The following is a 16,991-nucleotide window of genomic DNA, read 5'->3' on the forward strand; positions in this document are numbered from 1 at the left end:
TGTAAAATCTGACAGTTAGCTTCATTTTTTTTCTTCCTCTATTTTTTTCCCCTTTTAGAAAACAGGGAGTTGCTTGGGGAGCTGGATGGAATCGATGTGCTTCTTCAGCAGTTATCCGTGAGTAATTCTTATGCTTCCTGTCGGCCATGAAGATACATGGCCTGCTTTAAATGGGGGGTGGAGCTGGAAATTGTGGGAAGGAATAAGCCATGTGATGCAAGGCATGTGGAGTCTGTTGTTAGGTTTGAGGTTACAGTGGAGGTACATGATTTGCCTCCTTTTCTTAGTCATTTGCTTTTTATGATCAGCGATCGCTGTGTATCTCATCTGGATTTTCTTGGTCTCTTGATATTTATCAATTCAAAAAAGGTGCTTCCTGCTTAAGTGTATGTCTTGGGGGCTATGAATACCACGTTATTTTCAGTTGACCCATTCCTAAGATTATTCACTTCCTTTCCTTTCAGTCTGCCACTAATATGGAGTCTGTTCATTTTCCAAATAAGTTCAAGGAGTACAGGTTCCAGGGCAGTGGGGGTAGAGGTCACAGAGGAGGGAAGGATGTAGTACTGGAGGCTAGAATGAGAAATTGGAAATTGCCGTTTGTTCATTGTAAGAAATGTAAATCCACTTGAAATGTTGTTCTGCTGGCATTCTGAAAACACTGTTAAGATTTCTTCTAGCAAATCTCATCTGTGCTATTCCAAAAACAGGACTGAAATAGATCATTTGGATAAAATCTTGAGAGTGTTGGGAGTGTCTGAGATGTCAGTTTGCATACAGCTTCCCTCTTGGTGCCAGCAGCCTGAGTGGCTTGGCCTCCACCCCCAAAAATAGAGTTTTGAAATGTGAATCTGTTTTCAATTCTGGGACGGTGCTTAGTCTTGTTCCTGCAAGATTGTTGATCATTTTGTAATAGACTGTATGGGTATGCAGATACTGTTAAGAGGCTTTCCCCTTAACATGCCACATATCTCTCTGGCAAAGACAAAACTTTTGCTTTAAGCTGTTCCCGTGACTTAGAGCCATAACTGCTGAGTGAGGCAATTCATTAGCCCTGATGGTTAGAAAACTCTTCCTTATATTGAGCCAATATTTGCCTTTCTGGATTGTAGTTGTTTTTGTTTGTTTGTTTGTTTTAAAATGTATTTTATTGATTTTTTTACAGAGAGGAGGAGAGAGGGATAGAGAGTTAGAAACATCGATCAGCTGCCTCTTGCACACCCCCTACTGGGGATGTGCCCGCAACCAAGATACATGCCCATGACCGGAATCGAACCTGGAACCCTTGAGTCCGCAGGCTGACGCTCTATGCTCTATCCGCTGAGCCAAACCGGTTAGGGCGCGGATTGTAGTTGTTTTTAAGAACGGGAAGGAAGGGGTTGTGGTTGGGTTGGGCCAGTGGAGGGCTTTGGGGATAACTGGAAAAGTTTTTTGAGTTGGATGGTGGTTTCAGGAGTGCTCACCTTATTCATTTAGCTATTTTAGAGTTTTCTATATTTGTATTATATTTCATAGTAAAATAATTTTTTACAAACTCTGCCTCCTTGAAACTATCAACCACTCATAGACCCAATGGTCAGTTGAGTTTTTTGGGGGTTTTTTTTGTGTGAACTGACAGCCATTTATATAATACCTGTGAATCATAAAGCTCAGTTTTTCTAAAATAAAAACCAATGAGAATTTTGTTTGATAAGCTTTTGTTCCCACTACTGTGGGGTTATCATGACAGGCAGGCTTTGGGAATTGTTGAATGCTGGCTGATGAAAAGACATTCTCTTAGGCTCTGTGTTTCTGATGCCTTTGCTTGGCAGGTGTTTAAAAGACACAATCCTAGCACTGCGGAGGAGCAGGAGATGATGGAGAATCTGTTTGATTCACTCTGTTCCTGCCTGATGCTCAGTTCCAATCGTGAGCGCTTCCTGAAGGGTGAGGGTCTTCAGCTGATGAATCTCATGCTCAGGTATGTTTCTTACCTCCTAGCTTTCATACTTTTTGCCCAACTCCTATCTTTTAGCCTAAATTAAAGGACGTATAGTTATGGTTTTTTATTCCCTTGAGCTTCCTCTTAGATATATAAAATCATAAAGTCTTCAGAGGTGTGAGTGGTCTTTTCTAAAGTGAGAATGGGCAAATAAAAGTATCTTGGTCTGTTTGCTCTATTTTGTCCATTGGAAATATGACCACTCCATTGAAGGGAAATGTCTTTTTTCTCCTTCTTATAATGTATTGGTTTTGGGAAATCTAAAACTCCTAAACATATATTAATTTTTAAACTGAGCCCAATTTTTTAATATCCCATATAGACCTATCTATGCCATACATTTGTCTATATTTTATTATTGACAGTAGGCTATCATTCATATTTATATTTTTTCAATATACATTATTTTCAGTGATGAATTGTACATGTGCTATGTGGCTAGCATCAGAGATAAGAAAATGTGCAAGACAGTTCTAGAACTTTTTATTGTTTATGTTCTGATTTCTTAAAATATTTAAAGTGGGTATCATGTTACCATATTTCACAGAATCCTAAAGTTGGAAGTAAATGGGAAGTATCTTATATTCATAACTCTTTTGAAAGGCAGGAGAGAGATTCGGGGCGGGGGGGGGGGGGGAGGGGTGGTAATAACTAGAGTGTAGTGGAGGTCAAGGGGCAGTTTCCTAAATTGAGAGATACTAGATCATGTTTGCATGGTTGGAAGACTCTAATCATTATTGAATTATTCTTTATGAAATTGAGCCATAGTCTATCGTCTTGAAAATTCTGTTCCCATACACCAAAAACTCTCTTAAATTATTTATTTGGCAAAATATTTTTATAAATTGAATATATATCAATTAAATACAATTTAGAATATAGACATGTAAAACTGCTTTTAAACACTGATATGATACTATTTTGAGTATGACAGGATTCTTACCTTCAAGGAAAAAAACACACAAAAAACTCTTATCACCCAAATACAACCCAACTTTGGTTGTATATCCCTATTCTTTTTTTTTTAAATGTAATTGTTTTCTTGTTTTTAACAGCTTTTTAGACCTGCCACACATGTAATTTTCTATACTGTTTCTTTTTAAACTTAACATGCTGTTTTCCATGCTGTGACATAATCTTCATGAGAGATTTCAATAACTGCATAATGGACTCTCAGGGAATGTAGCTTACTTAGTATTTTATTGTTGATATAAGTTACTTTTAATGTTTTGCTATGATAAAAAATTCTACAGTGACCATTTTGTGCTTAAAATTGCTTTTGTACTTAATATTATCAAGATATATGTTTCTAAAATACCTTTGCTTTAAAGGCTGAGGGCACAGTAGACCTCTTCATTTGTCCAGTGTGTATCAGATCTTAGATTGATTGAAAATCTTCCTTTCTGGAATTGCTTTAAAATTTTTATTTAAAGTGCAGAGAGGGGCATTGAAATTATTCAGAGGCCTTTCCTGTCCAGGTGATTCCTGCTAGCTTTCCTCTCTTGAGTCTTTTGTTTGCTTATCTCCTTTACCCTTCTAATTGCCTGTTCTTTTGTTGAAATGACCAACCTTCTCTTAAGCAAATAGCAAGTAAAGAAGATGCATTTGGCTTCCTGGGCTTTCTAACCTTAAAACTAATTCTGCAGGGACTTTTCCCTAAGCTTCTTAAAGGTCTGAACTGCCAGTGTCTTTGGATGGTTGAGTGTAAATATGAAGTGATGTATTCCTGTAGCATATGGCTTGGTAATGTGCAGCAGTGGGAGCTGAATAAATAACTAGAAATATGGATTATTTAAACAGGAATGCTGAGATTCTGGGAGCCTAATTAAAAAGAAGCTCCAAAGACTTAGAAACTAACTCTCTAGGATATCCTAACTTTTCAATTTTGAATGCTGAAGTTACTATTAGATTAATTCTTCTGCATTAATTAGCTATATTAGCAGATTCAGCATTTCCTTTTTTCTCTTTCCTATGCTCTTCGTTCTAAGTTATTTTTCTTTTTCTGACTCTCAAGTGGAAAGTTTAATTGGGAGGGAATTGTTTTTTTCTACTAGATTTGTTCTTCTGACCTAGCAAGACCTGCCAAATTGTTCTCTGTTCAAGAGAGCCTATTGAAGACTAGGAAGCTGTAACACTAAAAGTTCAGGAAAATTTCTATGGCTCCATTGCCCCTACTGCTGATTTTTACTTTGATTCAGGCATTCATCAGTTATGAAATGCGCACCTGGAAAGGTGGCAGCGTAGTATAGCATGGAAGTGATACAGGCATATTGGGGTTCTGGGGACCCAAGGGTTCACAACCCACTGTGGATTCTTGGCTTTGCACAGGAAAGAATCCAAATGCAAGCCAGCATAGAATTTAAAGTGAAAGAGAGTTTATTACTGAAGCAATGAGTCACAGAGTGAGCTATTCCACAGACAGAGCAGCCCCTTCCTAGTGGGATTTATTTTTTTTATTGAGGCTCATTTAATTGAGGGGTAGGACATTCAATAAGGGGGCGGAATATTCAGTTTCTTTCCCAGGAAAGAGGTGGAGACTTCTCAGAAAGCGCTGTAGGCCATCTTGGTTCCTTATATAGGCTTTCCATTTATCATGGCACAAGGGGTGTGTCATTTAGTATGTGAATGTATTACAATGAGTATATAATGAGGCTTGAGGTTATCATAAGATTATATTAGTTGCCATGTTGGATCAAGCTGGTCTCTGTAGGTTCTAAGCCATAAATGCTTTGGGGGTTGGTCTTACTATCTCTTTGACAGTCCCTGACGCCCTTATCAGTTATAGAGTTTCATCACATACCCTATCTCAGAAGAAGGGGCTTTGGAGTTGAGGTGAATACAGGTTTGGAACATAGCTCTTTCACTGGGTATTTGGTAAGATTACTGTAACCTTTCTGACTTCTGACCCTTAGTTTTTTCATCTGAAAAATGGAGGAACAGTGCCATATTTGCAGGAATTTTGTGGGATTTACACTATATATAAAGTGTCTAAAATAATTCTGCAGCTATTAAAACATTGATAAAGTACTATATTTGTTAAGTGCTAGGCTTATACAGAGATGATGAACAAGACAGGATTCCTGCCTTCAAGAAATTCAGTATCTAGTGAGGGAGGCCAATATCTAATGAGGGAGGCCACTGTAATATAATTTAATTTCTTAAATATTAAAAGGAACATTTAATTTTGCATGTCTCTATCTTGTGAATTTTTTTAGCACTTCTGATTTTTGATAAGGAAAGATTATCAACAAGATAGTCATTTATGTACACACATTATCACACACACATATACTACCCAATTTAATATTTTATCAATTTTATTGAAGCATAATTTATATGCAATAAAACACACCCATTTTAAATGTACAGTTTTAATTTTGACAGGTTTATATACCTTTGTTCTCACCACAATGAAGATATAGAAAAGCATTGTCCAATAGAAATGTGATGTGAGTGAGATATGTAGTTTTATATTTTGTAGTAGCCACAATAAAAAGGTTAAACACAACTAATTTTAATAATGTATTTTATTTAACCCACTGTTTAAAAGTAATCATTTTAACATACAGTCAATAAAGATATTATTGAGCCATTTTACATTTATTTTTTATACTGTCTTTGAAACCCAGTATGTATTTTACATTTACATTTCAATCCAAATGCTAAATTTTCATTAAAGTACTTGATTTATATTTATAGTTATACTAGAGTGCCCAGTGCACAACATTCTTGCACTGGGGGATATCGGGGTCCCTCGGCCCGACCTGCACCCTCTCCAATCTGGGAACCCCCAGGGGAGCCCTCTCCAATCCGGGAGTTTCTGTCTGTCTTTGAAATCATATGAGCGAATTGTCTGAGACCCCAACTCAGTTTGGTTTGTTGCTCACAAAATAATAAAGGCTTTTTTTTTCTTTGCTTCATTGGTGGAAATTTCCTGGAAGTTTTAGGATATCTTCCCTTTAATTTTTCCTAGACACTCTGATTTTACTTATGTCTCTACCTTTGCTTTCCCTCCATCCCCCACTGCAACAGTAACTTGCTCCAGGCTCACTTTGCTCTAGTGCAGTGGTTCTCAACCTTCCTAATGCCGCGAACCTTTAATACAGTTCCTCATGTTGTGGTAACCCCCAACCATAAAATTATTTTCGTTGCTACTTCATAACTGTAATTTTGCTACTGTTATGAATCGTAATGTAAATATCTGATAGGCAGGATGTATTTAGGCGACCCCTGTGAAAGGGTCATTCGACCCCCAAAGGGGTCATGACCCACAGGTTGAGAACTGCTGCTCTAGTGTCTAGGAAATCCATCTGCCACCAGAACTACTATTCCCAGAATTCCTGGTGCTTCCCGCGCTCTTGGTTTTCCCTTCCTGCTCTGTCTCCGTCCCATGGCCTCCCACTCTGCCAAGTCCTCCAAGCTGCCAGCTCTCCCTCTCTGCTCTCTGTCTGGCGGCTTGGGGAGCTAAGTTCCCCAAGCCGCTCCACTCTCCGCCAGCTCGCCTGCTCTGCTCTCCACCCGGCGGCTTGGGGGGAGCAACCGAAGGAGCCACATCCCCCCAAGCCGCCGGCTCTCCCGCTCTGCTCTCCGTCTGGTGCCTATGTATGCAAATTAACACGCCATCTTTGTTGGGTTAATTTGCATACTCACTCCTGATTGGCTGGTGAGCGTAGCAGAGGGACAGTCAATTTACATGTTTCTCTTTTATTATATAGGATTCCATAAAATTTACAATTGAAAAAGTAGATTTCTATACCTAAATTTCTTCAAACAATGTGTCCCAATTACTGAATTAAGTATCAATTTTTAAATTTAAGCTTAAATTTACTTAAATTAAATTTAAATTTTAGCTCCTTAGTTTTATTAGCCTCATTTAGATGCTCAATAACTACATGTGACTAGTGGCTACCATATTAAACATACATATATAGATAGTTTTTATCAAAATTCACTTGATCCCTTTTGCAGTTAGTTCCTACCAGTTCATGTCTGGCCCCAGGCAACCACTGTCATTCTAGAATTTCATATTGATAGAATTATACAGTATGTGTGTGTGTTTTTTTAACTTATTTCACTCAAATTGTTTTTGAGACTCGTTCATTTTGCATATATCAGTAGTTTGTTTCTTTTTTGTGCTTGATAGTATTCTATTATATTTCTGCATTCCATTATATCAGTTTGTTTATTAACCTGTTCGAGAACATGTGGATTGTTTCCAATGTAAGTTTACTATTAGGAACTACCAAGCTGTTTTCCAAAGTGATTGTATTATGTCATATTTCTACTAGCAAGTCATGAGAATTCTAATTGCTCCATATCCTCTTCAATACTTGCCATTGTCAGACTTTAATTTAAGCCATTTGAATGAGTGTGTATTGTAGTTTTAATTTGCATATACCTGATAACTAGTGATGTTGAGCATCTTTTCATATATACATTGACCTTTCTTACATCTTTTACTAAAGTCAAACTTATGTTAAAACCTTTTGTCTATTTTTTTATTTGTGTTGTTTTATTGAGTTTTAAGTGTGGTTTATTCTAGACATAAATCTTTGTCAGGTACACATTTTGGAAATATTTTTATCCTAGTGTGTGGATTGCCTTTTTATTTTTAGTGTCTTTTAAAGAGCAAAAGTTTGACTTCAAGGAAGTCTAATTTATAAATTTTTGTTTTATGAATTGTGCCTTTGGTATTATATATAAACTCTGTTTGCCTAACCCAAGGTGTCAAAGCATTTCTTCTATGTTTTCTTCTAGAATGTCTCAGTATTAGGTTTTACATTTTTTTGTCTATGATCCATTTTAAGTTCATTTTTGTGAGGTATGAGTTGAGGTTCTTGGTTTTGTTAGTGGCAGATGTTAGACATCAGTACTTGAGTTTGGCTAAGAGAAGAATTCAGAGCTAAGGAACTCAAATCGAAGGAGAAAGTTTATTCAGCAAGCAAAGAGAAAGTACAAGGGAAATAAAAGAATCCAGCAAGTGGCTCTAAGTACTGTCCTGGGATGTTTGCAAGAGTTCCTCCTCTAGCAGGGGGGCTAGGTGGGAGGGGCTCACTACTACTTCTTTAGGCTGACTTATCGGTCATCTTTTGTCCTTGTGTGAGACACATGAGCCTTGTTTTCAGCCTTGTTCCTCCTTTAAGGGGGTCTACCACATGACTAGCAATATGATATGTCAGGGGACCCAAACTGCATGACCAGAAATATGCGAGGGGCGGAAAGGTCACCCTGGGGGTGAGGTCCCAGCCCAATTTTGCCCATTGCTCAGTGCCCAGTGCTTTCCACCCTGGTGACCTTCAGTACCTGGCCTATTCTGCCTATGCCTATCTACCTACCTACTATAGTTTTATTTATTCTTTTAGTTTATAGGTATCCAGTTCTGGCATTATTTATTGCAAAGATTATCCATGTTCCATGAAATGCTTTTATACCTTTGTCAGCTATCAATTTATCATAGATCTTTGTGGGTCTATTTCTGTTCTTTTTGTTCTCTATTTATTTATGTGTCTGTCTTTTTGCCATCACCATACTGTTATGATATTATAGCTTTATAGGTAAGTCTTGAAATCATGTGGCATGGGTCATCTTACAATATTTTTTAAAGATTGGTTTAACTATACTAATTCCTTAGTTTTTCTATCCAGCTGGTCAATTTCTAGAAAAACACTGCTGGGATTTTTATTGGAATTGCATTGAATCTATAGATTATTTTGGGAAGAATGGACATCTTTGTAATATTGTTTTCCAATCCATGGACATGATATATTTCATCATTTATTTAGGTTTTTATTTATTTTATCTGTGTTCTAATTTTTCTTTTTTTTTTTTTTTTTTAAATATATTTTATTGATTTTTCACAGAGAGGAAGGGAGAGAGATAGAGAGAGTTAGAAACATTGATGAGTGAGAATCATCAATCAGCTGCCTCCTGCACATCCCCCACCGGGGATATGCCCGCAACCCAGGTACATGCCCTCGACCGGAATCGAACCCGGGACCCCTCAGTCCGCAGGCCGACGCTCTATCCACTGAGCCAAACCGGTTTCGGCTAATTTTTCTTAACATAATTTGATATTTTATAGTTTTCTAGAAATTTTTCAATTTCATACAGACTTTCAAGTTTATTAATATAAATTGTCCTTGTATTATAATTCTTTTCCATTTCTTTTATTTCATTTTATCTTTTTGTTTTCTTTTGTCCCTTTTATAATTGCCAATGTTATGTATTTAAATTTCTCTGCCTTTTTTCTCATTCAGATTTGTGACAAGTGATTGGGATTTGGATTGTTTTAGCTTTTGGTTTGGTGGTATGTTTGTGTACTTTTTGCCTTTTCAGGCTTTTTTTTTTTCTCCTCTGCCTTTCTTTTCTATTTTTTTCCTTTTCTTGCTACTTTTCACTTACTGTGCTTCCTTTTTTAAAAAAGCTCTGAGTTGAACAGCTAATGCTTTTCAAAATAATTCTCTTATTTAAAAATAAAGATATTTAAGGTTAAAAATGTTCTCTTACAATTGCTCAGCTTCATCACATATTTCCAAGTGTTAAAGTTTTGTTTTCTTGTTATATTAACAAAATATAGGCTGAAAAATACCTACTTCTCTGAATTTGAGACTTCGTGGTCTTATAGATGGTTATTTTTTGTAATTATTCCATGGACATTTGAATATAATGTGTTTCTTATGTTTGGCCTTTTTCTTGTCAGTTTATTTTGTTCCAATGGTTTCCTTGATGGTTTTATTTTGTTTGCCTTGTATTTTAGTTCTTTCCTCATTTTCCTTTTTCTGTGGAACTATGGAAATTATTCTTCCTATTTCTTTTCTGTTAGTGAAATTGACTTTTTAAAAAAATGACTTTACTTCTTTGTCTATGAACATTTGACGTGGTATCATGTCCCTTCAGCATCTGAGCTCTGCCTAGTTCTCCTATGGTCTTCTCATCTCCCTTTTCCACATGTTCACATTCTACTCTCTAAACTAAACTAATTTAGACTCCTGAACACATTTCGTTATTTCCTCTGGGTGACTCACCCTTAATGTTTAGGCTAAACTTCTTTAAGAAGCCTCTGCCCGTATGTCACTTCCCCTAGTCCTATCCTTACTTCACCATTCCTAGATTTCGAGGATTAGGTTCTAGCATCTTTTGCTTATCTCTGTGGTAAACATCTGTTTGTCTCTGACTATACTGTAAGACTCTTGAGAGCAGAGATCAGCTTTTCTTCCTCTTGTATCTCTGTACCTAGCAACATATACACGTTAGGTACCCAGCACATATTTTCTGAGGAAAATCTGAGAAACATTTTTGCTGTTTAGAATCATTGAGTCATAGAATTTCTGGTAAATCTTATAGATAGACTTAAAGAATGAGGAGTGACTTATTAAAAGCCATAAAGCTGAGAACTCAATCTCTTGTCTGAAGATATTTAGTCCTGTTTTTTCCTGTCAAACTTTTTAATGCATGAAGAACACAAAACAGGTCATAGGCTGACTGTGATCTTCAAGGCTCGGGGGAAGATCAGGCATCGGCTCTAGTCCTGGGCTCACTGCCCTATTTGGTCTGTGCCCACGCTAGGCTGTGGAACAGCAGCCAACCAAGTGGCCACACTTCGGTTTGTTTCCCTTTGGGACACGTGAACCTCTTAGCTCTCTGCCTCCATGATCCTCCTAGGTATTTCAGGGCTATGGTTTAGGTGTTAATGTCTTGTGTGTAACCTTTGCACTCAGGGTTCAAAGAAGTCCTTCATGGATTTGTAGTCTCTCAGCTTTTGTTTCTAGGGCCTGTTTGGGGGCCTAGTACTTCTGTGCCCTTACTTCACAGCCTTTCCCCTCTATTTACCCTGCCACCTAGGTGTTAGTTTAGTTGTCAGGTGACTTTTTTCATTCCTGTGTTAAGAGTGTCTGGATTTCACAGTGTTTGACAGAATCAATAAAGGGGAAAAAGCTATTGTGTTTTGTTTTGTTTGTTTTTTCTCTCTCTGCCAAAGGACAGATGAAGACATTTGGGGAAAAAAGAAAAGATTGTTGAGGTGCAATTTAGAAATGGAACTCATGCTATGAAAAAATTAGTAGGTACCCATCCTAGAGTATAGGAACCTCCCAAAAGGGAATTATTTATTTGACCATAGTGTTTCAACAAAGAAAGGGAAAAGATGAGGTGAGAATGGGAGGTGCAGAATCTTTTGGTCAGTGTAGGGCTATATACTGAAAGGAAGAGAGAACCGGAGTTTCTGATGGAGAAAGTACTGCTCCTTATGTGTCAGGGAGGTTGACCTAATTCTTTTGATTTGAGAGTCAAGACTTAGGGTACAGAGAGTGTGTTTGGATGGCCCTTGGCCAGCAGCAGAACAGTTAAGATATGACTGTAAATCAAGTGGTGGTTTTGTAGTCCGGGTTAGCTGAGAGAAAAATAAAATTTAAGAAAGTCACAATTTACTGTGCAGTTTAACAGTGATTAGATTCAGAGAGTACAACTCATAGAAATAAGACTAAATTATACTTACAGGGTAGCAACTCTCAACTAGTTTGCTGCAAGAAATTTTAAAACATGTAATACCTGATTAGTCAGGGGCACTGACCTCTTTTCCCTTAGATGGTCAAATAAAAATGACAATAGCCAACACAACAATAGCTGTCTGGTGTGAATGAAGCTGAGATATCTTATTTTTGTCAGATTGTCAAAAAATACATTTCTGGTGTGCCACAGAATTTAGTAATTTATGAGATGAAAAAGGTTGAAAATTGCTGTTATAGGAGAGTGGCCATTTTAGCATTTAGCAGGAAATGAGGGCTGAGCTACCAAAATGCCCTCATTGTCCCCTGGATTTAGACTCGTTTGCCATTTCCATGTTCCTGGTAACAGATGTCTCTCTGGTAACATGGCTGCTGCAAATACAAGATTCCAATATATCAGGTTTAATTATAGCCTGTTCTCCACATAATTTACTTCTTGCCACCACAAAGCACTTTTTAACTGTATGTCCTTGTATCAAATGGTTCATTGTTCTTTAAGAAACAAAGCCAGTGGGAGACACAAGAATTACATTGTCAGTTTCCTTGAAATGTTGACGTGAAACTTATTACTTCTGTTGTAAAACCCTGTTCCAGTTAGAAAGAGAAGAGACCACCTTGGTCCCAAGGGATATGTACAAATGCAGCTTGGGATTGTATAGCAGAAATACAGTGAACCTATCTTGGTTATTAACTGTATAGGCAAAAGAGAGAGGGAGAGAGGGGTACATAGACACATTCATTTCAGGAACCACCAATTTTTTTTTTCCTCTGAGGGTTTTCAGTAAGATTTTCTTTGAGCTAAAGAAAAGTGTCTCTGACAAAGGAAACAAATAAAATAGTATGGGATACCATCTGCAAAGTAAGTTTGCAGGCCCAATTCTGGGCTATGAGCTTGTACCACAACATAGGTAGGTAATGCAGACTGGGGAATTTTCGTGTGTTTTTTTTTAATCCTCACCTGAGGATATTTTTCCATTGATTTTTAGGGAGAGTGGAAGAGAGAGGGAAAGACAAAAAACATCGATGTGAGAAAAACACATCGATTGGTTGCCTCCTCCAGGAGCCCTGTCCAGAGTCCTGGCTGGGGAGGAGCCTGCAACCAAGGTACATGCACTTGACCGGAATCGAACCTGGCCCCCTTTGGTCCACAGGCTGATGCTCTATCCACTGAGCCAAACCGGTTAGAGCTGGGGATTTTTTTTTTTAACCTTGACATTTCATTCCCTTGGATTTTACCTTCTGTAGTGGTTTTGCTCATAATGAACATATGAAGGTACAAACTCTATTGCATTTTTATTCTTGTGGTTCTTTACAGGGTTTTGTTGTTATTGTTTTTAAGAGCTAGAGCCTTTTATTCTGACATTCAGTTTTCAGGATTGCACTGCAAAAGCAGAATAATAATGCAAATCTTTTAGAAGTCAGCTGTGCTTCCTGATGGGGCTCTATACAGTCTGTGCTCCAAGCTGCACACGTAGATCTTGCTTGTTGTTTGTCCAACAAGCATCCCTTTCCCCACTTACTGAATATTAGCATTCTCTCTTAGATGAGTATAGTAGTTTGCACCTGTTCTCTAAGAACCAGAAAAATGCTTCAAAAACACAAATAATCCAACGTCTCTCTAGGCTGGTGTTACCTCTTCATAAATGAGGAAATGCTATGGCTGAGAAGGCAGATTATACTGAAGCAAGGTAACCTGGCAGGATATGGTGTTGGACCTGTCTGAGTCCTTCCATCAGGCTGCATTGCTAGTCATCATTCCAGTGTTAAAGTATACAATTTGATGAGTTTCACAATATTTTTTATTCCATGTTTATTTCTTAGGGGACTTATTCAGCTCTTTCTCTTTGACTTTTTAGTGGTTGTTTTAAGGCTTATAGCATGCATCTTTAACTTATAACAGTCTGTCTTCAAGTAGTATTATACCATTTCATCTATAGTGTAAGAACCTCACAACAATAAATTTCCATTTCTCCTTGCTGGTCTTTGTGTTGCAGTTGTCATACATTTTACTTTTATGTATGCTATAAATCTCTTTATCTATTGTTCTTTTTGTTTAAGTGGTGAGTTAACTTTTAAATATTTCTTTTAAGAAAAAGTTTTTTTATGTGGACCTAGATATTTGCCATTGCCAGTGCTCTTCACGCCTTTGTGTAGATTCAGATTTCCATCTGGTATCAGTTTTCTTCTTCCCAAATTATTCCCTTCAACATTTCTTATATGAAATTTGTCAGCTTGTCTTGTATGAAATTGGTGATGACTTCTGTCAGCTTGTTTGTGTCTGAAAAAGAATTTGCCTTCATCTTTGAACAATATTTTTACCAGGTACAGCATTCTAGGTTGATAGGGGTTTTTCCCCCTTTCATTATTCTTTCAGTGTTACTCCACTGTCGTCTGGATTGCTTAGTTTGCGATCAGAAGTCTGCTGTTACTTTTATATTTGTTCTCCCGTATGTAATATGCCCCCCTTTTCCCCAGATGTTTTTGGAATTTTCTCTTTATTATTGATTTTGAATAGTTTTATGATGTGATACCTGATGTAGTTATCTTCATGTCTATTATGTTTGGGGTTTGTTATTGAGCTTCTTGGATCTGTAGGTTTATAGTTTTCATCATATGTGGAAATTTTTCAAATATATTTTCTGCCCCCATCCTCCTTCCAGGAATTTCAATTACATGTGTATGAGGCTATTTGAAATTGTCCAACCATAGCTTACGGGTGATCTATTAATTTTCTTCAGCCTTTTTTCTTTCTGTTTCTATTGTTGTATATTCAAACTCACTCTTTTCTTCTGCAATGTGTAATCTGCAATTAATTTCACTCCGTGTATTTTTCATCAGAACATTATGTTTTTCTTCTCGAGATGTTCAACTTGGGTCTTTTTATATATTCCCGGTTTCCAGTTAACATGCTGAATGAAGCTTTTCTTTACCTTCTTGAACATATCAAATGTGGTTGTAATAACGGTTTTAATGTTCTTATCTTCTGTTATCCATGTTATTTTTACTAATGATTTGTTTCCTTCTTTATGGGTAATATTTTCCTCCCCCATTGAATGCCTGATAATTTTTTACTGAAATTCAGTTATTATTAATTTTATCTTGGATGCTGGATTTTTTTTGTATCCTTATAAATATTATTGAGATTTGTTCCAAGATGTAGTTAAACTAGTTTGAACTAGTTTTGAGTTCCAAATTGAGTCTATGGCCAATTTTGCCCCATGACTGAAGCAATACCCTACTGAGTACTCTCCCTGACAAACAGAGTTCACAAGGTTTTCCCACTGCAACTGCTGGGAACACAAAACATTCTTAGCCTTCAGTGAGCTCTAGGGATTGTTTCCCCTTCTTTCAGCCTTAGTTTCCTCACATGCATGTTCTAACCAGTATTCAACTGACCACTTGAAGGGGACCCTCTGTAGAGCTCTTGGTTCTGATACTCTGTCCTGTGCAAATGGCCACCTTGGTCTCCCCAGGCTCTCCCCTGTCCTGAGCCTAGAAACTCTCTTCAAGCAATTGAGCCATTTCATGTGTTTCCCTCTCCCTGGAATCACTGTACTGTGCTGCCTGATGCTAGGTGTCTGAAAATTATTGTTTTGTATCTTTTGTCCTCCTGTTTGTTCATTTTTTTAGGAATAGGAGGGTATATAAATCCATTAGCCCCAAAGTGGAAGTCCAGCAATATATTATATACTTCTAAAAATACTTTCTAAACTATTTTTCTGACTATTTATTGCTAATGAATAGTAATGCAACTAACTTTTGTGTATTGATCTTTTATTAAGCAACTTTGCTATGTAATGTGTCAGTTGGGTTTTGTTGGGATAACACCCCCAACATCTAAAGGACTTTCAATGACAAATGTTTAGTTTTTACTCTGATGCATTCATCACTGGCCACCTGAAGCTCTGCTCCATATCTTATTTTGGGATTCAGGCTGAAGGAGCAGTGTTTACTGGGACATGCCTCTCTAATGGCAGAGAAAGAAGACTAAATGATTCGCTGAGTATTAAAACGTCCCCTCTAAAAACACATATATTACTTACACTCACATTTTATTGGCCATAAAAAGTCACATGGCCAACTCTGATGTCAGGAGGAGGGATGTATAAGCAGTGAGGTGTTTGAGCTGGCTCATATAACTCATGAGAGCTGATTGTACACATCTCTTTCCAGTATTGTGTTTAGTAATATCACGTTGGTAACTTGAAATCAGTTATGGTGGGAGTATTTACACCATGTAAATTGGCAAACAACAAATCAGCACTTTTTTCCTGGCGAGCTAGTTGTTAAACTTTTAGTAGCAAGTATCAGTTTTATGCCTCTTTTAGGGAATAGTTGGGAACTAGATTACTTTTTGTCACATTTCATTTTAATAATTTGTTAATTTGCATATGTTTAAATTTTACTAGCAATGGCCTCTAGTGGAGTATTGAATAGGAGTAGTGATAAAGGGCAAACTTGTCTTCCCCTGGTGTTAAAGGAATGCAAAATTTTTGTTGATAGCACTTATCAGATTAAGAACATTTTTTCTCTTTCTCATATCATGGATTTAATCTATCATATTATCAAATATTTATGTATTTATTGAGATTTTTTTTTAAGTGAAAATTGCATTAATGGATTTTCTGATGTTGAATTAACCTTGCATTCCTGGGATAAGCCCATCTTTTTATATGTTTTCTAGGATTCTGTATTTTATTTATAAATTTTATATCTATATTTAGGCATGAGATTGGCCTGTAATTTTACTTTCTAAAAGATTTTGGTATCAGAGCATTTTATTTGTTTGTTTGTAAGCTTTATTAAATTAATTGAATAGTGTTCCTTATTTTTCTGTTTTCTTTAGGCGTTTGGGTAAAACTGGAATTATTTCCCTCTTGAATGTTTGGTAGAACTTAATAGTGCATTTTCTTTAAGAGGAGATTTTTTAAGTATTAATTCTGGTTTTTGAATGGTTATAGATCCATTTAGAAAATCTTCTTCATTTTTCTTGAATCAAGTAGGGAAATTTACATGCCAGTATTCCTAGGAATTTGTCTGTCTCCTGTATTTTTCAAGTTTTGGCAATTGTTCTTAATGTTCGCTGTATGTGTAGTTTTCTCTCCTTCTATTCATTTCCATTATTGCTTATTTGTTCCTTTTCTTTTTTTCTCGATCACTGTTGGTAAAGATTTCTAAATTTTATTGGTCTTTTTAAATAACCTAATTTGGGCTTTGTTTATCCTCTTTATTAGGGGTTGGCAACTAATAAAGGCCTAGAAACCATCCAAGGCCTGTGGGCCAAATCTGGCTGAGTCCTGCTTCTCTATGGCCTGCAAGCTAAGAATGGTTTTTATATCTTAAAGGTTTTAATTCATATATAGGGTGGATAACTATAATACAAATAAATAATACAATAATTAATAATAATACAAGCCTACAAATGTAAGCCTACTTTTGCCCACCCTTGTATAAAAACTTACACACACAAAGAGAAAGGTGCCACAGAGACTGTATAGCCTGTGAAA

General features: G+C 36.8%; 1 protein-coding gene across 1 annotated transcript in view; it reads left to right on the forward strand.

The window, feature by feature from the left end:
* Nucleotides 1-16,991, forward strand: part of CTNNBL1 (catenin beta like 1) — a 179,396-nt gene that overhangs the window by 90,753 nt on the left and 71,652 nt on the right. The window contains exons 9-10 of the mRNA XM_070420298.1: nucleotides 59-117; nucleotides 1,812-1,960. Of these exons, the coding sequence (XP_070276399.1) occupies nucleotides 59-117; nucleotides 1,812-1,960 (208 nt within the window). The remainder of the gene's footprint in view (nucleotides 1-58; nucleotides 118-1,811; nucleotides 1,961-16,991) is intronic.

Source organism: Myotis yumanensis, unplaced genomic scaffold (assembly GCF_028538775.1).
Source record: "Myotis yumanensis isolate MYYU_CA2020_CCGP unplaced genomic scaffold, mMyoYum1.0.hap1 SCAF_7, whole genome shotgun sequence".
Lineage (NCBI taxonomy): Eukaryota > Metazoa > Chordata > Mammalia > Chiroptera > Vespertilionidae > Myotis > Myotis yumanensis.